General features: G+C 60.4%; 4 protein-coding genes across 9 annotated transcripts in view; 3 read left to right on the forward strand and 1 right to left on the reverse strand.

Moving 5' to 3' along the window:
• Window positions 1-4,890, forward strand: part of ASPSCR1 (ASPSCR1 tether for SLC2A4, UBX domain containing) — a 56,105-nt gene extending 51,215 nt beyond the window's left edge. The window contains exons 13-16 of one of the 2 annotated variants that reach the window (XR_016443770.1): window positions 1,483-1,534; window positions 2,259-2,328; window positions 2,622-2,774; window positions 3,789-4,890. Coding sequence is in view for 1 of the 2 variants with exons in the window: in XM_090059502.1 (XP_089915628.1) it covers window positions 1,483-1,534; window positions 2,259-2,328; window positions 2,584-2,774; window positions 3,789-3,802 (327 nt within the window). In the remaining variant the exon portion in view is untranslated. Of the gene's footprint in view, window positions 1-1,482; window positions 1,535-2,258; window positions 2,329-2,583; window positions 2,775-3,788 lie in introns of both variants that reach the window. The other variant, XM_090059502.1, reaches the window with a different exon arrangement.
• Window positions 4,891-6,994: 2,104 nt separating this feature from the next.
• Window positions 6,995-8,412, reverse strand: CENPX (centromere protein X). Its single transcript, XM_090059537.1, has 5 exons — window positions 8,270-8,412; window positions 8,133-8,184; window positions 7,975-8,028; window positions 7,743-7,831; window positions 6,995-7,642 (listed from the first exon to the last, which is right to left on the reverse strand). Exons 1-5 carry the CDS (start codon window positions 8,306-8,308, stop codon window positions 7,628-7,630), a joined length of 249 nt encoding a protein of 82 aa, XP_089915663.1. The 5' UTR covers window positions 8,309-8,412; the 3' UTR covers window positions 6,995-7,627.
• Window positions 8,413-8,566: 154 nt separating this feature from the next.
• Window positions 8,567-19,166, forward strand: LRRC45 (leucine rich repeat containing 45). Of its 3 annotated transcripts, none has more exons than XM_090059501.1 (18): window positions 8,567-8,991; window positions 9,449-9,510; window positions 10,042-10,112; window positions 10,358-10,536; window positions 10,815-10,943; window positions 11,194-11,306; window positions 13,085-13,143; window positions 13,258-13,335; window positions 13,973-14,108; window positions 14,305-14,382; window positions 14,520-14,631; window positions 14,773-14,843; window positions 15,163-15,255; window positions 15,944-16,036; window positions 16,753-16,926; window positions 17,003-17,150; window positions 17,500-17,727; window positions 19,108-19,166. In XM_090059501.1, exons 1-17 carry the CDS (start codon window positions 8,766-8,768, stop codon window positions 17,694-17,696), a joined length of 2,019 nt encoding a protein of 672 aa, XP_089915627.1. In that variant the 5' UTR covers window positions 8,567-8,765; the 3' UTR covers window positions 17,697-17,727; window positions 19,108-19,166. The 3 variants fall into 3 exon arrangements, with proteins under 3 accessions (XP_089915627.1, XP_089915626.1, XP_089915625.1); XM_090059500.1 differs by lacking the exon at window positions 19,108-19,166 and adding an exon at window positions 17,825-18,518; XM_090059499.1 differs by lacking the exon at window positions 19,108-19,166 and having other exon boundaries at window positions 17,500-18,518.
• Window positions 18,659-20,875, forward strand: RAC3 (Rac family small GTPase 3). 3 transcript variants are annotated; one of them, XM_090059531.1, is made up of 6 exons: window positions 18,660-18,840; window positions 19,108-19,179; window positions 19,265-19,382; window positions 19,730-19,792; window positions 20,235-20,394; window positions 20,487-20,875. In XM_090059531.1, the coding sequence occupies exons 1-6, from the start codon at window positions 18,806-18,808 to the stop codon at window positions 20,615-20,617; spliced, it is 579 nt and encodes a 192-aa protein (XP_089915657.1). In that variant the 5' UTR covers window positions 18,660-18,805; the 3' UTR covers window positions 20,618-20,875. The 3 variants fall into 3 exon arrangements, with proteins under 3 accessions (XP_089915659.1, XP_089915657.1, XP_089915658.1); XM_090059532.1 differs by having other exon boundaries at window positions 18,666-18,819; XM_090059533.1 differs by lacking the exon at window positions 19,108-19,179 and having other exon boundaries at window positions 18,659-18,840.
• The last annotated feature ends 31 nt before the right edge of the window (window positions 20,876-20,906 follow it).

The raw sequence follows: 20,906 nt of genomic DNA on the forward strand, positions 1-20,906 counted from the left end.
CCCCCGCAGCCCCCGCACCAGGTCGTCACCCGTGGCCAGCACCAGATCCAACAAGGCGTCCCCCCTGGTGGGGCTGTGCACGTCCTGGGTTCGATGGAGGTCCTGCACTCTGGCCAAGAACCGATGTGAGCGGTCAGACCTGGCTGACTGTTCTTCCCAGCAGAAGTCCGGGACGTTCAGGTCCCCCATGACTACCACATCCTTAGCCTTCGCCACCTCTGTGAGCTGACCCAAGAATTCCTGGTCAAGCTCTTCTCCCTGTAATTGTGCAGATCACCTTCAGAGCCTGTTCAGAATTGAAGCACAACCTGGCAGCAGGAGCTGGGTTTAATGATACAGTCAGTATTTCTGATAGCTGTTCCAGAGCTCTGGGAGGTCCCCTCAGGGCTGGCAACAACTGGATTTGGCAGTTGGCATTTGCCACTGGATTCTATCACCAGTTCTCCAGGGACTGGCAGAAGAGATCAGGTACAGGGTAGATGCTGCTTCCATGTGCTTGGTAGTGAAGACTGATGTGAAGGAGGCATTTAGTTCCTTGCCCAACGTCCCCATCTTCCTTCTGTGCTCCTTCTCACAGCTGGGATCTGGGGGGCCAGCAGCTCATGAGGCAGTTTTGACATCTGATGTTTATCACAGAGCTTTCTGCTCCTGTTTTTGTGCCTTTAGCTGCTTGCCCTTCAGAATCTGTTGCCATTCCCTGGATTTCTGCCTTGTGCCCCGCTGTTATAGTGTGTGCCCTGTGTTAAGAGCTTCCATAGGATCAAGTTTCCAAATACTGCTGGATCTGTTTGGCTTGAATAACTCTTCAAGCCCTTCCTGGCTCCCTTTATCTCCTGTGGTACATGTGACTTGAGGCTTCAGGACAGAGGTGGGGAGGATAGCAGCCAGGCCCTGTCCCTCCCGCTCCATGGCCAGCTGTTGTGTGGCAGCACCTGCCTTTCTACAGTAATGATGCTCTGTGGGGGCTGATAAAGACAACAGTTGATGTGTCGCAGATCTCATTTGACTTGTGCTGCATGATGTGCTCATTACACAATATCCACAAATCATGTACCATGTGGGTAAGACCTGGCTGGCAGACTGCACCAAGTAGCCACTGTGGGGAGTCCTTACTGAGTCAGGGTGCTGCACGGATTGGCTTTGGGTCAAACATTAGTCATTATCCTTTTACCAGGGTTTTGGAAGCTAATATAAAATAGCTGCTGAGACAAAGGCTGGAGAGAGGCAAATGTAGCTGTGTGCTCAGCAGTCCTGCAGTGACTGGGGCCTATTCAACCAAGATATGTTCCAGTACAGCCTAGTGCAAGGTCAGACATCTAGGAGCAGGGCAAGCAGGCCAGACCTACAGGACAAGGGCTCTGACAAGGGGGTAGTGGTCATGGCAGACGGTCGAGTCAGTGTGAGCTGGAGATGTGATCTCTAAACACGTGACCAGGGCAGCGGTGGCTCTGGTGACACTCCTAATCTTTCCCTTTGCTGCAGGCAAACCTCTTCCCAGCTGCTCTTGTTCACTTTGGATCTGAGGAGCGCAGAGGTGAGTGATCCCTTCTCCCCTTAGGCTGTTGTGCATCCAGGTAAATCGTGTAACTCCAGTGAGCTGAGCCAAGGATTTGTCATTGCCCACCCCAAACTCCCCCATGTCCCCTGGTCTCCTTCTGTCACCCAGGTTACTTGTCAGTTAATAGAAGTGCATTAACACATGTGTGTGAGCATAAACCACGAGCCTTTCCTACAAGCTGCTCAGGCTCTGACATTGGCAGTGAGTGCTATGGAGATAGGAACGCTGAAAGAACCTAGCTTGATAGTCTCCAAAAAGAAGCTTGTGAATCTCGTCACTTTAAAAGAAAGCTGGACAGATGATGCCGATCTGCACTGGAAGATCCAAGCCTGGCTGGCTTCCTGTGGGAATGAGTGAGGCAGGAGGAGCAGGTCTGGTGCACAGCAATGCTCCTGGTGTGCCAGAATGGAGAGCCTGAGGTGCTGGGCCTCATTGAACAAAGTGCTGCCAAGTTCAGGGTGCTGGGGCTGGGGTTGGGGTAGAGGTGGCAAAGAAACAGCCATGCTTTGGTTTGGAGACCGTCACCAAGTGGCCAGCAACATTGGTTATAATCCTGGAAGAGGGCAGGGACTCCCTGAAGTGCACTGGGGACATTAGCTGGTTTGGAGCCACTCTGAGGACAAGTGTCTGCATGTTGGCGACTGTTGCCATCCTCTGGCAGGGGGTGTATGTATGGATCGTGTGGGGTTTTGTTTTACAGACTATTTCTTGAGACCAGACCTGCTCGAATCTGCTGTATCCCCTTCTGCAGCTGACTTGTTAGTAGCCAGGTAGGTGGGGACTGTGAGGGAGGTCCCAGGGAAGGGGTCTTTGGGGGAGGAAGGGTGGAATTAACCCTGTGTTGGGGAGGGATGAACCCTCAGGCACTCTTACCTGCGCTCAGGCTCATGCAGCCTGACAGGATGGCTACATGCCTTTTTCTGTTGAGGGGGGCCTGGGCCTGAGGAGCTGTAGGCTGGGAGCACATGGGAAGGGACCAGTTTGAAAGCCCTGTCTAAGCACTGCTCACTCCATTCTCCTCTCAGATGTCTGTCCAAATCTCTTGTTCCTTCTGCGCCATCAGCTTCAGTAGCAGCTTCTCCCCTACCAGCCGGGCTGGAGGAGACTGCGAATGAGAGAGGGGCTACAGAGCATCCAGAGCCAGCAGAAGCCTCTGTAGCCCCACAGCCAGTGAGAAGGGCCCCTGGGAAAGTGCCAAAGTGGTTGAAGCTGCCAGGTATTTATTGTCTGATTTATAGGGGCAGCTTTTCTTCTGCAGAGCCTCCCCAGGGGCAGGCCCTGATGGGCCCAGCTCGGCACGTCCTGAGACTGGTTCACCAGTGACAGGGCACACGAGGCAGCTGGAATTGCTCATGGGCACTTGAAATGCATCCCATGCTGGGGAAAGCATCTGGACACGTGCAGCTCTGCTCTCCTGAGCCTGTGCTCCAAGGCATCCTGCCAGAATCTAGCTTCCATGTTGCATGAGCTCAGCCTGGCCTGGCATGCTTTGGGGCTGTTCAGCTATGATGAGAGGGCCTCTGTCTCGAGCTCCTCTAGGTCCCTTTTCTTTGCTGGCACTGGCTGGTGGAAAACATCATCTTTTCCTGGGAGTGCAGGTACTGTGCTTAAGATACTTGCCATTCATATCTTGTAAGGCTGTTTTCAGTAGTAGCTGCTCAGGTGACTTTTGTTAAAAAAAATCCCTATCCTAGTCCTTGGTCTTGGAGCAGTAGCTCACACCTGGGGCTCAGGCAGGATTTCTCTCCAGAAGCAGCTCCTGACTTAGGGTGTGCTCATGAGGTCATCAGCATTCAGTCATGAGGCTTTGCCATTATGTGACAAGAAACAGAACCACAACTTCTGCGTGGTCCTGTGCACATGGGATTCTGCAGAAGCCACGTGCTGGAAGCATCCTAGTGCCAGGGGAGTGTCCTTTCCCAGGGGGGTGGGGGTTCATGTGTGCAGTGTAGGTGGCTGAGAGGTTCCCCATGCATGGCCATGAGAGGCCAAGTGGGAGTGGCTGCCCTGCGTCTGCCCATAGGCCAGTGGTCATCTCTGCCAGAGTGCAGCTTGGACCTGGGACCCAGTGGGTGCAGAGTCCAGCTCAGAGATCACCTCACTGGGGAGTGTCTGCACCTAGCAGGGCCTGGAGAAGCAGCTTCCTCCTCCTCCTCCCCCCCCCCCCCCCCAACAGAGATGTAACAAAGACCCTGACGGTACCATAATGTGCTCCTTGTTTGTGCTGCAGGTGGGAAGAGATGAAGGACTTGGGCCCCTTGACTAGACCGAAGCAGCAGAAGGTGTTGTGCTTCTTTCTATGGGAGCTGCTTTAGTCTTGGTGAGAAGTGGCTGTTGGATCTGGAGAGACTGGACCTACCCATGTTGTTTCTGAATAAAGCAGTGCTGTTTCCTGTGACCAGTTCTGCATTGTTGGGAGTGGAGGAAGGCCCATGTGAGACTGTCAGCCTGACAGTGGAATTGGGGTCAGGTAATCCAAATGGAGCAGGGAAAGAAAGCACCCTCTCTTCTCCTGCCCTGTCCCTCTCTGTCTCTTGCCTTTGCTTCTCTGGGTGTGTTAATTCAAGCCTTTTCTCAGCTGTCTTCTGAGACAGTCTGGCAGCCTGGAATGAGGTCTGGGTGCTGGAGTCAAGTGCCCAGTTCCATCCACCATTGTAAAATGCTACCCAGAGCCAGGCTGGTCTCTGTTCTGTGTGGTCTGGCAGTGGATACCTCTGCTGGGGGAGGAGGAGTGGAGGGAGCAGTCTAGATTGCTCATGGCAACTCAGGAGGCTTTTGCAGGGAAACTCTTGGTTCATTGCACTTGTCTGTTTTCAGTCACTGGAGTCTTGCTAATGAAAGGCACAGGTATCTGTTAACAGCAAGCATTCAGAGCTGGCCTTTGCTCCAAGCTCTGGGGTTGATTTTTATACATGTAATTAACAGCATTAATTACTGTTTTAATGAGAGCAGGTCCCTTCACTTGGCTCCTGTTGCCTACACAGTCCTGCAGTGGAGCTGCAGTTTGCAATGAGTGCAGGAAGGAGGGGCGCTGTACTTGGAGCCTGGGCCTCGGGCATGCGCCGTGAGGAGAGGCAGACTATTGTTAAGAGTGTGCCAGTCTTGGGGATGAGTGTTCGGGGCCACAATAGCTGCGCGGCTGTGTTGTATTTGAAGCCTCTTTCATGGCTCAGTGACTCCAGCCGGGCCGTCGGGGTTGTTCCACGTATGGTAATAAGCCTTGCCATTTGCTTTCTGTTTTCCCCATACAGAGCTTGTTCCCTGAACTACGTAGGCGTCTGCACAATTTGTAGATGTAATAAAGCAGAGCGGCCATAGGAGGCCTTTCTGTCGGCCCCTTTGATACTGTGCATTTCTTCCCCACTGCTCTCTCTCTATTGGTTCACAGGAACCTGCTCCCTATTCATTGGGCCTGACACGCCCCATTCTCCCCCCATTTTTTTCTACAAAGCAAAACGGAGCTTTGTACCATCTGAATGAACTTCAAAGTGGCTGGAAGGGGCACCCAGGGTTCCTGGCACTTGTCATTGTCTCCCAGCCTGGCTAGCATTTCCCTTCAGGTCTAATTACTTCCAAATGCTCCGAAATGCTTTGAAGAAAATCAGAGGAGAGGGGGAGGCATGAGGGAAAGGTAGAGGAGGGAAAAGGAAACTCTGAGGGGAGGGAGCAGAATGCAGGCTCTGAGGGAGAGCAGTTTCTTGAGGCACCCAAACATGACCGGCCTGGGAATGTGGATGCCAGTGGCGGTGGAGCCTCAAATGCCCTGCGGGCTGCTGCTCTCAGCAATGCCTTTCTGTCGAAAGCAGCCCCTGGCCCTAGGGCCGGACCAAACCAGAAGGGGAAATGCCCCCTGCAGAACCTTGCTGCAGCAAGAGAGATGCAGATGAGTAGCATAGCTAAAGGTCAGAGCTGCAGTGGATTACTCTAGGGCCAGGGGGGCTCGCCAGGCCCCAGCCAGTCTCTTGGTGAGGTGTGCTGGCCTTGCTGCTCTCCTCTGAACTCTTCTGCTGCTGGGGGAGTCTCTGTTCTTTGCATGTCCCTGGGGACATGTCTGCGCAAGTCAGCATCAGTACGGCAGCTTGACACAGCAGTGCCCCACCTGGTCTACCAGGTGCTGCGCTGTGTGTGGCAGGCTGTTGAGGGGGTACCATGAAGTCAGGCAGATGCAGGGTAGCTTACATATCTGTCTGCCTTCTGATACGCAGTTGAGCCAGTGTAAGGGCAGCCACTGCTAACCTGACTGCTCAGGCCCCGCAGCTGGGGCCCCTAGTGCATGTGCAGTGCCTGAGGTACGGGGCTGATACTGGCTACTCCATTGACTCTTTCTTTTATCTCCGCTAGAGGGCATGGGCAGTGTCTTGTGCTGCTGTTCAGCTTGCAGATGGTAGTTCTCTAGCCTGTGCTTGAATGCTAATTGGATGCTGCTGGGCCAGGCCATGGTCAGGGCATGAGCACTGCAAGCACCTGGCACAGCCCTTGGGAAGCAGACAAAAGCCTCAGCAGCAGTAACAAGCAGTGCCCAGCTGCTGGGTTCACGGCACGTGGGCAAGGGCTGCTGCCAATTCATTGTCCTGCGCAGGGGAAGCATGGCTGTGACTTCACGCTGTGCAGGGATCCCTGCGATTCCTGGCAAGGGTGCTGTGTACCTGCAGTGAGGACAGGCAGCAGTCACAGGCTGGGAGTTTTGTTTGGCTGGATTTCCCAAACAGGCTTTCTTAGCAGGTTCAGTGACTTGCTGCCCCTATTGCAGTGGTTCATGGAGTGATTGCTGGTAGGCATGCATCGTTCTGTCTTGGGCTACCAGCAGCAAGTTGCATGCATGACCCTGGAGACCTGGACAAGGGCAGGATGCAGGAAAATGCCCTGTGGGAAGAGACAGCAAGATCCAACACCCGTTTCTGGGTCTGCCACATGAGGATGAGCTCATTGTATGCCTGGGTACCAGCCCTGCCCTTCCTGCTGCCAGGGCAGAAGCAGCCAGCAACTGTGCCCAGGGATCCGCCTGCACGGGAAGGTCCTAGGGTGGCCAGTGCCCTGAGCACTCTGATTAACCAGTAAAGGGCAGGAGCACCAGCAGTGCTCCATGCTGGGAGCTCAGTGGCCCCTCTGTTTTGCTGAAGACCCCTGAGGGCAGAGCACAGCTGGAAAGCTGCTCCCAGGCCAGCCTCCCACTTCCCAACAAAGCCAGGCTTGGCAGCCTGGTTCTGCCCATGTGTCAAGTCTCTTATTTCAGCTTCCCCCTCCCCTGCCGGCAGAGAGGCCGGGCTGTCCCGTGATGTGGGATTCTCACACATGCTGTTTGTTATTCTGTCCCTTTTTAAGAGTTTTCCTTTCGTCCTACAAAAATTTAAAGGAGAGGGTGGGGGAAGCACAGCAAGGCTTTGAAGCAACTTGACTTTTGATGATTAGTTGCAGCAAGGAGCCTGCACTAGGGCGGGAGACTTATTTTTGATTTATTGATGTTTCTTTGTGAGAACAAATTTATAGCAGAGGGGAAGCAGCTTCTGAGAGGAATATCAAATGGTTAAAAGGTTCCAAGCACTCTTTGATGTTGCAGCCGGAGGAATGCTGGAAGGGCTCAGGGAGAGGCACTGTTTATTTATAAAATAAAGATCATGTACCTGCTCTTGGCACAGCCTGCAGCTGAGCTCCTGCTTAACAGCTCAGACAGCAGAAAGGCCTGGAATTGGACTTTAAACCTCGACCACAGCAGCCTGCTGAGGTGACAGGAGCCCACAGCTAGGGGAAGGTTTCCAGCTGCTCACTCTTTCCACACACCCCTGAAGAAGCAGCACCTGTTTCTCACATTGGACGAGGAGGCAGAAAGGCCTTGGCTGAGCTGCAAGCAGGAAGCTGCCAGTACAGGCGGGACTGCTGCTGGTGGCAGGATGCCCTGCTCCAGGCGTGCAGGAGCAGACCTGGTAAAATAGCATTTCTTTTGTAGCTGCTGGTTCTTTGCCCTGCTCAGTGAGAAAGGGAAGATGGCAGCACTGCCCTCGTAGTGGATATGTGCTGGAGACGCTGGGGCAGAGGTCTGGCGTCAGTGCTGCTGGACGCCCCACGAGGCCTCTAGAAGTCCAGGAGCTGGGGGAGAGCAGCAGCTGCTTCAGCTCCCTGCGGTGCAGCCACAGCCCACAGCTGCAGGGTGTTATGTCCCCCCACCCCCGCGCCGGGAACCACCTACCAGCTGCGGCAGCACTTTCTCCACGTGCTCGACATCCACCCGGGCCAGGTCCTCGGCCCGAGCCTGGCGGGCAGCTCGCACGGCAGCCTCTACAACAGGGAAGGTCGTGGGCAGCCAGCCCGGGCCGGGCGGGAGCCGCCAGGGGCAGCGCCTGCGCGAGGGCTTCCGAGGCCTGGCCCCAGCCCGGCACGGCCCGATCACCCGCTCCCCCCGGGTAGGGCCTCCCCCTCACCTCGCACGAAGACCTTCAGCATCTCAGCCAGCAGCGCCAGCGCCTCCCCGCCCACTGCGGGAGAGCGGCGGTGAGCGGCTCGGGGGCTCCCGGCCCGGCCCGGCCCGGCCCGGCCCCCCGCCTCGCCCCAGCCCGGCCCCCCGCCCCGGCCCTGGTACCGCGCGTCCTGTCGTCCCGGAAGTGCCGGCGCAGCAGCTTGTTCACCGTCTCCTGCGGGGGGAGGGGGGTGTCACCGGTGTCGGCGGGGAGAGGACCCGAGAGGAAAGAAGACGAGACCCCCGCCCCCCGCGCACACCTTCTTGAACCCGGCCCCGTGCTCTTCCCGCTCCTCCATCCCGCGCCTGGCTGGCCCTGCCCTCCCCCTCTTCCTATAGATGGGACATCCCCCGAAGGGGCGGGACTTCTGGTGCCGCGCTGCCCCCTGGGAGCCGTAGTTGCCGACGCCGCTCCGGGCCGAGAAATGAGCGCTTCCGGGGTCATGAGGGGCTTCCACTGGCGGGGCATGCCGGGAGGCGTAGGCCGTGTAGCCAGGCTGCTACGGGAGTGGGGAGGCTGCGTGGCTCGGGGTCTCGCCGCGCCGCTTCCGCAAGGCGTCTTCCGACCCCTTTTCCTGCCCCCACAGTGGGCCCCGGGGCCTCTGTAGAGGTGGGGCTGCGCTAGGCCTCTGCACCACGCCTCCCGGCATACCTCGCGGCGCCGCCCCACTACAGCTCCCAGCATGCCCCGCTCTTCCTGGTTACCGGCGCGTACTGCCGCCCGGGTGCCGCGTCCCTGGGCGCGGGCCCGGGGCCATGGAGGCGGGCGGCTGGGCTGCGGCCTACGCTCGGCTGTGCCGGGAGGGCGGCGCGGAGCCGCAGCAGAGCGTTGTGCAGCAGCTGCGCGCGCGGGCGGGCGCTGGCCTGGACCTGGCGGCGCAGAGCCTGTCGCGGGACACGTGCGGCGCCCTGGGCCGGCTGTTGCGCGACGCCGCGCCCTTCCCCGCGCTGGCGCTGGCCGACTGCATGCTGGGCGACGAAGGTGTGCGCTGCCGTCGGCCGACCGGGCCCGGGGCAAAGGGGCAGCACGGCTCCGGCTACGGCCGCTGCTGCGTGGGAGAGCGAGGTTCCAGGGCCGGGCCGGGCCGCAGCGAGCGGTTGTAGTCGGGGTCTCCCACAGTCCCCCTCAAGCTTGCCCCGGGGATCCCTGGGGCAGCAGCAGCCGGGTTGCGACCACGCTGCCTGCGGGGCAATGTAGGGGTCTCCTGCTGCTGCTGTCCCAGGGCCGTGGCCATGGGAGGTGTATCTGGGCTCCATGGCTTGGCTTGGTGCGAAGTGAGGCCGGTCGTCTCTGGCGCAGACGTGCCGGCCGAGCAAGCTGCGTCTCTGCTGCGGCTTGGCAGTTCTGGGCTGTGCCTGCCCGGGGGTATTCGCTGACATCCATGTGGCCAGGAAGGGGCTTGCAGCCCTGGCGGGATACAACACCTTCTCTGTCGCAGGTGCCAAGCTTTTGCTGCACGGACTTTGCTCTAACACAACTGTAAAATCCTTGGACTTGAAGGTGAGTTTGCTGGATTTAGCTTGAGCTAGTATGAGCATGAGCCTTAGCTGCTGAACCGAGGGGGTGGTGGGCAGAGGCTGGAGGAGCAGACGGTGGGACTTTGGAGGAAGAGCCCTGATGGCCCCGGCCCCCCACAGGGACCCTGTGCTGGGTCTCTCCCTGGGGCTCTGGCTGTGCGGAGCTTAGTGCTCAGCACACTTTCTAGTACAAACTGTGGTTTTGATTGTATCGGCTCACGGTTTATGGTGTGAGCAGCTTGGGGTGTTAAGAGGAAGGTTGCGTCTTGCCTGTGGTTCAGTGGGGCAGGGGCTCCAGCACTGTGTGGACAGCGCTCCTGGCACAGGGAGGCTGGGCAGGTGGTGCTCTCTCTGCATGGCTGCTGGTGCCAGTGGGTGCATCTGTGCCAAAGCCCAGGGCTGGGACAAGCATTGCCCAGGGGCCCCAGCCCCTGCCAGCCTGGTGTCACGTAGGATGTCAGTGGGGGGAGGGCATGTGGGCTTGTCAGGCCACTCACTGGGGTACCTGTTCCAGGGGAACAACCTGCAAGCCGTGGGCGCCGAGGCCTTGGGGAAACTTCTCCAGCAGAACAAATCCATCCAGAAGTAAGAGGCATAGTTCCCTGCTCCCCATGCTCCAGTAGAAAGGCGGGGGGTGTTCGGGAGGGCGTGGGCAGGGTTGCTTTTTTTCAGGGCCTCCTCTCTTGGCTGGGCTGGGCCTGCGAGTGTGGATGCTGGATGCTGGATCCTGCATGGGGCTGGACTGCCCCTTCCCTGTGGCAGCAGGAGGCCAAAGGGGCTGCCCCTCGGGCCACAGACTGAGCCCAGCCTGGGGTGTCCCTTCCCCTTAGCCTGGTCCTGGAGTGGAACAGCCTGGGCGTGTGGGAGGAAGGCTTCTTGCTCTTCTGCCAGGGGCTGAGCACCAACCGCTCCCTGCAGCGCCTGGACCTGCGCAACAATCAGATCAACCACGAGGGTGCAGGGGAGCTGGCTGCTGCGCTGAAGGGCAACTCTAGCCTGCAGGAGCTGGGTAAGAGCCATTCTTGTCCCTGCTGCATGTGGTGCAGCACACACTTTGGCCTGGCTGGGTGTGTTTGGCTGGCTCTTGGGAGGGAAAAGGGGTCCTGTAGGCTCTGCCTCTGCTTCTCTCTGTGCTGGTGTACGCCATGGGCTGGGGTTTTGGGCTGCAGCCCCTGGGTGGGTCTGGCCCTGCAGGCCGGAGCAGCACAGCACGGTGCCTGGGGCCAGCTGTAGGCGCCTGGGGCCGGCAGTGACTCTGTGGTGATGCTCTGCTCTGCTCCACCCTAGATCTGCGCTGGAACAACGTGGGACTCCTGGGCGGCCGAGCACTGCTGAACTGCCTGCACAGCAACAGGACCCTGCAGCGCCTCGAGCTGGCAGGAAACAATGTCCCCAGCGACATCCTGAAGGCTGTGGGTAAGCAGCACTGGGCTTGCAGCAGAGTGGGTTGGTTGCTGGGCTCTGTGCATAGTATGCCCTACTCCCCATAAGCAGCACCCTGGCAATGAGGGAGAATGTTTCCCAAACTTGGGTGCTGCAGGGTGTCGCCTCAGCCTCACAAGGGTTCCTGCAACCACTTCGTGCCCTAGTCATTGCCCCTCTGCAGATGCTCTGGCTGCTCTTGGCATGGAAATGTTCACACTCACTCCTGCCCTGTCTAACTCAGAGCAAGCCATGGACCACAACCAGGACCGCCAGAGCATCCTTGCTGAGAACCAGAGCCGGACCCACGTGCTCAGCAAGGAGGTCCTGAGCCTGAAGGAGGAGAAGGCCAAGCAGGTAAACATCTTCTTGTACCTGGGCTGGGGCACTGCGGAGCCCGGGTGTCCTACCAGCATCTCCGTGCAGTTGTCTGGTGACGTGAACTGTCACATGAGGCCTGAGCTCTGGTTATGTGGGTGTGCTACATTCACCTTTGCAGCGAGCACACAGCATAGGGGGAGGGATCAGCACCCCTGGGGCAGGTCTGTGACAGTTCAGTTAGACACCTTCGCTCTAGCTCCTCCCGGGGGCTGTCTGCATCCCTCTGGGTCTCCCTCCCACTGGGAGGTCATGGAGCAGTTAACCCAACTTTCACTCCCTCTCCCCAACTGCACTCCTGAGCACCTGAGACACTGCCGTGGCTGGGTGCCCTGGCTGGAGCTGGTGGTGAAGCCCTTGCCCATCTGGATTCCAGCTTGGCTACTTGTGAAAGGCCGTCTGGGACCCCTCCCTGCCCCTGAGATAGGGAATGGAGGCAGGTTTAAGTGGCCTGAGCCCACACTTCATGGTTTCATAGTTTCTAGGGTCGGAAGGGACCTGAGCAGATCATCTAGTCCGAACCCCTGCCATGGCAGGAAAGAATACTGGGGTCAAATGACCCCAGCAAGATGTTCATCTAACCTCCTCTTAAACACCCCCAGGGTAGGAGCCTGCACCACCTCTCTTGGAAGTTGGTTCCAGACCCTAGCCGCCCTGACCGTGAAGTAGTGCCTCCTGATATCTAACCTAAACCTACCCTCTGCCAGCTTGTGACCGTTATTCCTGGTCACTCCTGGCGGTGCTCGGGGGAACAGTGACTCCCCCAATGCCTGCTGATCCCCCCCTGATTAGTTTATAACAGGCCACAAGATCCCCCTCAGCCTTCCCTTGTGGAGGCTGAACAGGTTCAGGTCCCATCGCCTCTCCTCATAGGGCCTGCCCTGTTGTCCCCTGATCATATGAGCGGCCTCCTCTGGACCCTCTCCATGCTGTTGACATCTCTCTTGAAGTGCGGCGCCCAGAACTGGACGCAATACTCCAGCTGCGGACTGACCGGTGCCGCATAGAGGGGGAGGATCACCTCCCTGGACCTGCTCGAGATGCATCTGTGAATGCAGGAAAAAGTGCGGTTGGCCTTTCTGACTGCCTCCCCACACTGCCGGCCCATGTTCATCTTGGAGTCAATGATGACCCCCAGATCCTTTTCCACCTCCGTGCTGACAAGAGGGGAGTTCCCCAACCTGTAGGTGTGGTGCCGGTTGTTCCTCCCGAGGTGCATCACCTTGCACTTGTCTGTGTTGAAACCCTTCCTATTCTCGTCCGCCCACCCTTGTAACCTGTCTAGGTCCGATTGTAGCCTGTTGCATCCTTCCATGTGCCCACGTCCCCCCACAGCTTAGTGTCATCAGCAAATTTGGACAGGGTGCTTTTTATCCCCTTGTCCAAGTCGCTGATGAAGATGTTGAACAGCGCGGGCCCGAGGACCGAGCCCTGGGGGACCCCACTGCCCACGTCCTTCCAGGTTGAGAAGGACCCATTTACTATCACCCTCTGGGTGCGGCCCTCCAGCCAGTTGGGGACCCATTTGACTGTGTGGGTGTCTACACCACAGCCCCCCAGTTCCTTAATGAGAACGGGGTGAGAGACAGTGTCGAAAGCCTTTGGGAAGTCCAGGAAGATGATGTCCACTGCTACCCCTGCATCTAATGATCTGGTGATCTGATCATAAAAGGCCACCAGGTTGGTCTGACAGAACCTGCCACTGATGAACCCGTGTTGGTTGCCTCAGTGTCATCAGTGCATGTCTCTGGTTACAGTTTCTGAATTTGATGGACACCATAGACAAACAGAGGGAAGAAATAACCAGGAGCAGCAGGTCAGTGAGCCCCTGATTTCTTTCTTCCCTAGGGGCCGGACTAGCCCTTACAGTGGCGGCTGGGGTGCCTGGCTCCCTCCCAAACACCAGCTCTCTCCTCTTGCCCCAACTCAGGCAGTCATCAGCGCGGGTTGGGCAGCTCCAAGAGGCCCTGGCAGAGCGGCACTCCATCGTGAATTCACTGAAGGCCAAGTATGAGGAGAGCGTCTGGGCGGCCTTTCCACTGGCACAGCTGCTGGCAGCTCAGGCAGGACTGCCAGGAGCGGGAGACCACGTGTGACCCCTTTGGTTTCTAAAGCAGCATGGCTGCATGGTGGAGGGGGCGAGCAGCTCCCTCAGGCTTTCTAAAAACCTTGTGGGAGACCCAGCACGGGCTAAAGACTGCTGTGGAAACTGTCACAGTCCATCTCCTGTATTGGAGGCTGGGCAAAAGGTTCTTGGGTGCCGCTGGGGGTGTCAGCTGCAGGAATGCCGGCCTGTGCACACCCTCTGACTTGACCGTGGGAGCGGCTTATTGGTTGGCTGCACCACTGGTCTCATGGAAGTCTGTCAGCAAGAGGGTGGTTCTGTGCTGATGTTCTTTCATTCACTGAGGCCTCAGCCTGGATGCCAGTGCACAAGGACCTTGTCAGAGTTGAGCCCCACAGCGTAACAGTGTTCACAATTGTCCTGGGAGTATCATGAGCTAAGGCTGAGCTGGGGAGGCTCTGGACAGCCCTGCCTGGGCTGTTCCTGTGTTGCTGTTGGGTTATCCTGGCCCACGTTGAGCTTTGACTGTATCTGGGAGATGGGTTGAGGTCAGACCTCTGCCTTGCTCTCCACTCTGCAGGTTGCAGATGGCAGAAGCTGCCCTGGCACTGTCCGAGCAGAAGGTGCATGACCTGGGGGAGCTGCTGAGCACTGCCAAGCAGGAGCAGGCCACCATGGCCGAGCGCCAGGCAAAGGATCTCCAGCAGCAGAAGCAGGTGGGCAGGAAGGGCTGGGTGTGTGGGCAGGTGGGCCATGCCTGGGCTTTGCAGGACAGAGGTATGGGCAGAGGATGAGGGTAACAGTGGCCAGAGCAGGCCTGCAGGGGCTGTGGGATCTGATGTGACCAGAGGAAGGGTACAGGATTTGGGCTGGGCATCAGGAAACAGGGACTGGCACATCTTGCACTGGCAGGAAGCAGCTGATCGGGAAATGAAGCTTCTCCGGGACCTGTCTGCTGCCAACGAGAAAAACCTGCTTCTGAGGAACCAGGTAGGCGAGTGTGCTTGGGCCAGTGTGGGCAGCAGGGTTGTCCCGGGGCTGCTGCTTGGGCTCCAGATCCCCTCCTGCATCTCCAGCCACTAGCCCTGCATGGCTGTGTTCAGCTGCTCTTGTGGGTGTCCTTGCAGGTGGATGAGCTTGAGCGGCGGAGCAAGGCCCAGCAGGACCAGCTCTTCCAGTTGAAGCAGGACTTGACCAATACAGTAGCGGATCTGAGGCTGCGGGCTGTGAAGGCCGAGGGTGAGTGTGGGGCCAGGTAGCCTGGCCCAGGGGCCTCAGAGCCCAGGACCAGTGCTCCAGGGCTTGTAAGGAGATGTTGCCCCGTGACCCAAGCCTGCACTAGGGAGGCTGCGGTTGGTGATGGGCACCTTGAACCCGCAGAACGCCTGGACATGGAGAAGAGGAGGTTCAAGCAGGGCCTTGATGATGTGGAGTCCCTTCGGCAGAAAGAGGTGAGATCGTAGCGCTGGCCGTGTTGGGGAAGTTTGCCCCATCCCAGCTGTGCAACAGGCCCTTGCTTGTGCCTGATTTTGCTGAGAGTCACTCCCCGTAGGGGCAAGCTGAGCTCCCCAACAGCACGTGCCCCCTGCCTCATCTCATCTGTGCATAGGTAGTTGGCTCTCAGCCATGCTGTGGTGCCCTGTTTTGGGGCATGAAGGGGCCTGTTTGCTCCTGTCAGTAGTTGGTGGGGAGGCATGTGTCCCTCCCTGTGCATGGGCAGGCAAGGCTGTGGGGTATCACTGGAGGCCTGGGGTGGCCCCTGCTTTACAGGTGGACCACATGACGCAGCACATGGAGGCGAGCGAGCGCTCCATGCAGGAGCGCATCCAGCGGCTGGAGGCTGTCCGCATTGGGCTGGAAGAGGTGAGCCGGCACTCTGGGCACAGGTCTTGGGAAGCAGTGGCAGTGCCATGGCCAGTATAGTCACAAGGGGCCCCAACAGCTTCCCAGCACTGTCCCTGGGGGAAGCTAGAGGCAGGGGGGAAGGGAGGGGAGGGGCACTGGCAGCCTTAGTCAGCCTTCCTGTTGGCATCGCAGCACATTCCCATGTGCTGGCTAAGGAAAGGGGCGTTATGAAAACATCTGTGCCGGGTCCATGTGTCCAGAGAGTGCAGCCGAGGGCTGCTGTGTGTGGCTGACCCCAGGAAGATGTGTGCACACAGCTGTTGGGAGATCTGCTCCAAGGCTGCCAGCTCCTCTGAGCCTTAGTTCTTTGGCCTTGGAGCTGTTGGGAGTGTCTAGGTGGCAGGGGCCTGATCTGCAAGGGGTCAATTGCCCAGCCTATTCTCGTGGGTGAGGGGAAGGTGGGTGATGCAGGAGTAGTTAGCCTAGCAGCCCCTGCTCTCTGTCCCCTCCCCCCCACACGCACACGCACCTTGGAACTGCTCTGTGAAATAGATGCCAGTGACCCAGGGAGGCAAAGCCTTTTGTTCCCTGCCCCACTTTCACTCAGCCCCCATGCAGCTGTAGCTGAGACTGCTCACTGCTGCCCAGCGTGGCAGAGTTGTGGCTCCTGCTGGCTGGAATGATGCATCTTCTGCACTTGAGACAGGAGCTGAGTCGGGTCAAAGCTGCAGCGCTTGTGGAACGAGGCCAGGCAGAGGAGGAGTTGATCAGAGCCCGGAGCCAGGCCAGGCTGGAAGAGGTGAGGCCGTGACCTCTTGCCCTCAGGGAGCTGGTGGGGACCCTGCCCAGCTCAGGCTGTTGAGCTTGCAGTGGGAAAAAGGGGAGGGGGAAGCCCTGGGGCATTTGCACAAAGCTGACTCCTGACCCTGTCCCCACTGGCTCAGCACCTTCTGGCCTATTCTGCACAGAAGTGGCTCTGGTAGGTCTTGCAGGTGCTCTTCAGCCAGGCACATCCCAGCCTGCATGTGCTGCTGCATGTAGCATGTCTAGCTGTCAGGCTTGGGCCTTCATGAGATGGCAGCAAGACCAGTTCCCAGTACAGGCTGAGAGGAGACTTGCTCGTGGCCCAAGCTTCTTCCAGCAGCTTTTCTTCCATGATGGGAAAGCTTAACAGGCATGCACATGCTTGTCCTGTGAGGCATGGCAGCATTTGGGGGAGTGCAGTGCTGGTTGTTCATGCCCAGTGCTAGTGTACAGCCCTGTGGGCCAGGAAGGGAAGGAGAATGCATCCCACAGAAGCAGACCTTGAGGCAGAGCGTAAATGCTGGGGCAGGCATTAGTGCCCTCGCCCATGGGTGTTCCCACGTGCCCCCAGGGCCCTGCTTTCGTGTCTGGGGTGGAAGGCTACTCCTCCACCAGAGCACCACCCCCTGGCGAGGCTTGGGGCAGGCAGGGGAGGGCCATCTCATGAGGCCCAAGGAAGACGCATCTCTTCTCTGACCTGGTGCTCCACAGCAACAGCGGCTGGAGCACCTGGAGGAGAAGCTACGGCTGATGATGCAGTCACGTGATGAGGCCCAGGGCTGCTGCTTGCAGCAGAAGCAGGCAGTCGGGGAGGCCCAGGCCAGGGCCAGCCAGCTGAGCCTGCAGGTGGAGAGTCTTCAGCGGCGGGTGGAGGAGCTGCAGCAGGTACTGGGGCAGGGGCACTGGGTGTAGAGTGGAGGCAAGCATGCGCTGCCATCTCACTGTCTGTCCAATGCACCAGGACCTGAGCAGCAAGGAGCAGGAGAAGGTGGCAGAGGTGAACAAGGTACGCGTGGAGCTGCAGGAGCAGGTTGGGCGCCTGCAGGCCGAGCAGACAGCTCAGGAAGGGCTGCGGGAGAAGATTGCAGCCTTGGAGCGGCAGATGAAAGGTGATGGGGGCGCAGGGCGGTGTGATAAGTGTACCCTCTCCCCGGGGGGCTGATGGCTTCCCCTGTCCTCACTTGGTTGCTCGCTCCCTCCTGCTCTGCAAACCTCAGGGACCTGGACCCCACTGGAGCTCCCACAGGTGCCTAGGACCCTGCTCCAGGGCCCAGGCTCAGATCAGCCCAGTGTCGGCCGTTCTGGCCCTGGTCCTAGCCTGCAGGGCTCAGACTCCTTCCAGCAGCAGCCTGGGTCTGCTGGCAGCCTGTCCAGCAGGTGTGCGTGCTGTGCTCTGCCTCCGCCACCCTGCAGCAGGCAGCCCCCTCCCCAAGCTGATGGGTCCTTCTCCCTGCACAGTGCTGTCCAGCAACCACCGTGAGGCCCTGCTAGACAAGGAAGGGGAGATGGCCGCTCTCCTGGAGAGGCTGCGGACCAAGGAAGCAGAGATCTCCCGGATGAGGGAGGAGGAGGCACAGCGTGCCAGCTTCCTTCAGAACGCCATCCTGGCCTATGTGCAGGGGTCCCCGCTGGGCACCCTCAGCCCCAGGAAGTGACCAGGCGCCTGTGGCGCTACCGTCGAACGGGGTGAGCAGTCCCGGCACAGCCCCCATCCCGAGGGGGCTGGCTGCTCAGTGGGGTTTGGCTCCTCTAGGGCACAAGTGGTGACCCTGGCTCCCCTCAGCCATGTCCAGATTCTGCTGCTGGCCTGAGTGCTGCTCCCTTTGCCCCCCTCCTGGAGCTGGCCGGACCTTCAGCATGATGAATGGTGCCACTTCCTCCTGGATCTGCTGCACGGCCCGGGGCCAGGGCTGTTGCACAGGAAAGCTTGGCCCTGTGCTCCCTGGGCTTTTTCCGCCCCCCACCAGCCAGGAGCAGCGTGCAAGGCGGGGTGCAGGCCCTAAGGGCTGGGGTGTTAGGTGGCAGTCACGGTGGGAATCGGGACGCCTGGCCCCCGCTCCGAGTGGCATCCAGGCTCATCCTGCACATGAAGGGTTGTGCTGCCCCTTCCCAATGACAAGCTGTAGGGAACGAAGTGCAGCATCGTGCTCTTATGTGCTAGGTCTTGTGCCTTGAGCTGGGGGCCCAGCCACATGCCATGGAGCCAGGGGATGCTGGTTTCTTGCAGGCCAGTGACAAGGCGCAAGGGAGAGTCTTGCCCTCCTTCTGGTGCTGGGATTTCAGGGGAGGGCTGGGCGGAGCTCCCAGAACAGGCCCCTCGTGCAGCAGGTGGGGGTGAGGGTGAGCGGGTTTGTGCAAATTCATGGTGCGAGGCAGAGTTGTGAATGAAGCATCTGCCCCTCCGCCGCGGCGGGGCGTGTGGGGCTGGAGGCTTGTGCTACAGGCTGGGCTTTGAAATAAAGAGCTTTTGCAGCGTGCCCGTTTCTCACCATGACGGCGGCTGGGGCCGGGGGGGCCGTTCCCCCGCGGGGTGAGGGGTTGAGCTGGGCTGGGGCACCGGCGGGGCCCGGGAGGAGCCCTTGCCGTGGAGCGGTGACGCGCCGGCCCCGGGGCGGTGCAGCCGCACGAGGACCGGCGGGGGGCGGGGCGGGGGCCGCCGCCGGTGTCTGGCCCCCCCGCAGGGCGCTCGGCTGCGCGCGGCTCGGCCCCGCCCGGCGCCGTCCGTCACTGCGGCGGATTCGCGGCGGCGCCGCACCCGGGGCAGATGCAGGCGATCAAGTGTGTGGTGGTGGGCGACGGGTGCGTGACTGCGGCCGGGCCGGGGTGACGCGGGGCGGGCAGAGGGAGGCGGCGGCGGCGGCGCGGGGATGGGCCGGGGCCGCGGGACCGGCCCGGGGGCGGCGGCGAGCGCCGGCGGCGCCAGGACGGGTGCGGGCAGCGCCGGGGGGGCGGCCTCCCCGCACGTGCGTCCGGCCGGTCCCCGCCACAAAGGCCGTCGGGCAGCGCCCCCGCCCCGCCCGGGGCCGAGCCCCTGCGGCCGCCTCCAGCGCCTCCTCCCGTCCGCAGCGCCGTGGGCAAGACCTGCCTGCTCATCAGCTACACGACCAACGCCTTCCCCGGGGAGTACATCCCCACGGTGTGAGTGCGGGGCCGGGCGGGGCGGGGCGGGGCGGCGCGGGGCGGCCCCCCGCCCGGCCCGGCCCGACCGCGCTGTGCTCCGCAGGTTCGACAACTACTCTGCCAACGTCATGGTGGACGGGAAGCCGGTGAACCTGGGGCTGTGGGACACGGCCGGGCAGGAGGACTACGACCGGCTGCGGCCCCTCTCCTACCCCCAGACCGTGAGTGCGCGCCTGGGCCTGGGGCTGGTTTGCTCCTGATTCCTGCAGAGGCACCGCAGAGTTTGTGGGGGCTGCAGCCGTGAGCCCTGCCTGCCTGGCGTGGCCGTGGCCGTGGCCGTGGCCGTGGCCGTGGCCGGGCGTTCCCCTGGCTCTGGCCTGGGCTGCCGGGGCGGGGAGCTGCGCAGCGCTTGGGGCAGGAGGCGCAGCCCTCGGATCCACACCGGGGCAGTGCCACACACCCACGGCTGCTCCCTCTGAGTTATTCTGAGCCCTTTAACAGGCGAGGGGTGTCTCGCCACCTGCGCTCCTGGCGGCTGCTGTCTGAATCCTGCCTGTCCCCCCCGCAGGACGTGTTCTTGATCTGCTTCTCCCTGGTGAGCCCGGCCTCCTTCGAGAACGTCCGCGCCAAGGTAACGCGCTGCCCATTGGGGTCGGGGTGGAGCCAGCATGGACCCTGCCCCTGGGAGGCAGGGCTGGACCCAGGGCTCGCAGGCGTGCGTGTGGGCTGTGATCGGCGCCACCAGCACAAGCTTGTCCCCTCCTCACCTTTGCAAAAGGCAGCAGGTGGGGAGGTGCCTGGCCTGCCCTGCACCCTGCGATGTGCCCACTGGAGCCCATGTCCTGGGGCCCAAGGAAGCTGGGGAGCTTTGCATGCAGGCAGGCAGGTGCCCCAGCTATTGCCAGTGCCCTGTGTGGGCTCCCCCTGCATCTCCACCGGCACCAGCCCTGAAGATCAGCACGTCGCCTGCACCGTCTGCTACTGGCGCCCCCAGCCCCGTGCCCTGGCCAGCTGTGCCTCGCAGCGTCCTTGTGGCTGCTTCTGCCGTATCTCACTGGGCTCTTCTGTTTCAGTGGTACCCAGAGGTCCGGCACCACTGCCCCAACACGCCCATCATCCTGGTGGGCACCAAGCTGGACTTGCGGGATGACAAGGACACCATCGAGCGGCTGCGGGATAAGAAGCTGGCCCCCATCACCTACCCTCAGGGCTTGGCCATGGCGCGGGAGATTGGTATGTCAGGGGCACCTGGTGCAGAGGTGGGGGCAGGAGTGGCACGGGGCCCTGGCTGGGCGCGCAGTTGAGCTGGAGCTCTCTGCTCACAGGGTCAGTGAAGTACCTGGAGTGCTCAGCCCTGACGCAGCGGGGCCTGAAGACGGTGTTCGACGAGGCCATTCGTGCCGTGCTCTGCCCGCCACCTGTCAAGAAGCCCGGCAAGAAGTGCACGGTGTTCTGAGGGTGCAGCGTGGCGCGGCCTCGCCTGGCCCAGCCGCGGGGCTGCGATGTGCAGGGCCCTTCATCATGTACGAAGTCAGTGTTTTTTAATGTCTCGAGTTAACGTCAGTGTTGATGTGAAGGGGCAGTGGGGGCGGGAAGTGAGCAGGGGGGCGGCACAGCCCCTGGCAGGCAGGGCAGCTCCCTGGGCCGCGGGGCTTTCTGACTCTATGCCCGGGAGGGGCTGAGACACCCGCTCCCCAGAAGCACCACCTGGGGAGCGGGGCTTCTTCTCCCAGCCCACCGCGGCT

Source organism: Crocodylus siamensis, chromosome 8 (assembly GCF_052110815.1).
Source record: "Crocodylus siamensis isolate JL-2025a chromosome 8, ASM5211081v1, whole genome shotgun sequence".
Classification (NCBI taxonomy): Eukaryota; Metazoa; Chordata; order Crocodylia; family Crocodylidae; genus Crocodylus; species Crocodylus siamensis.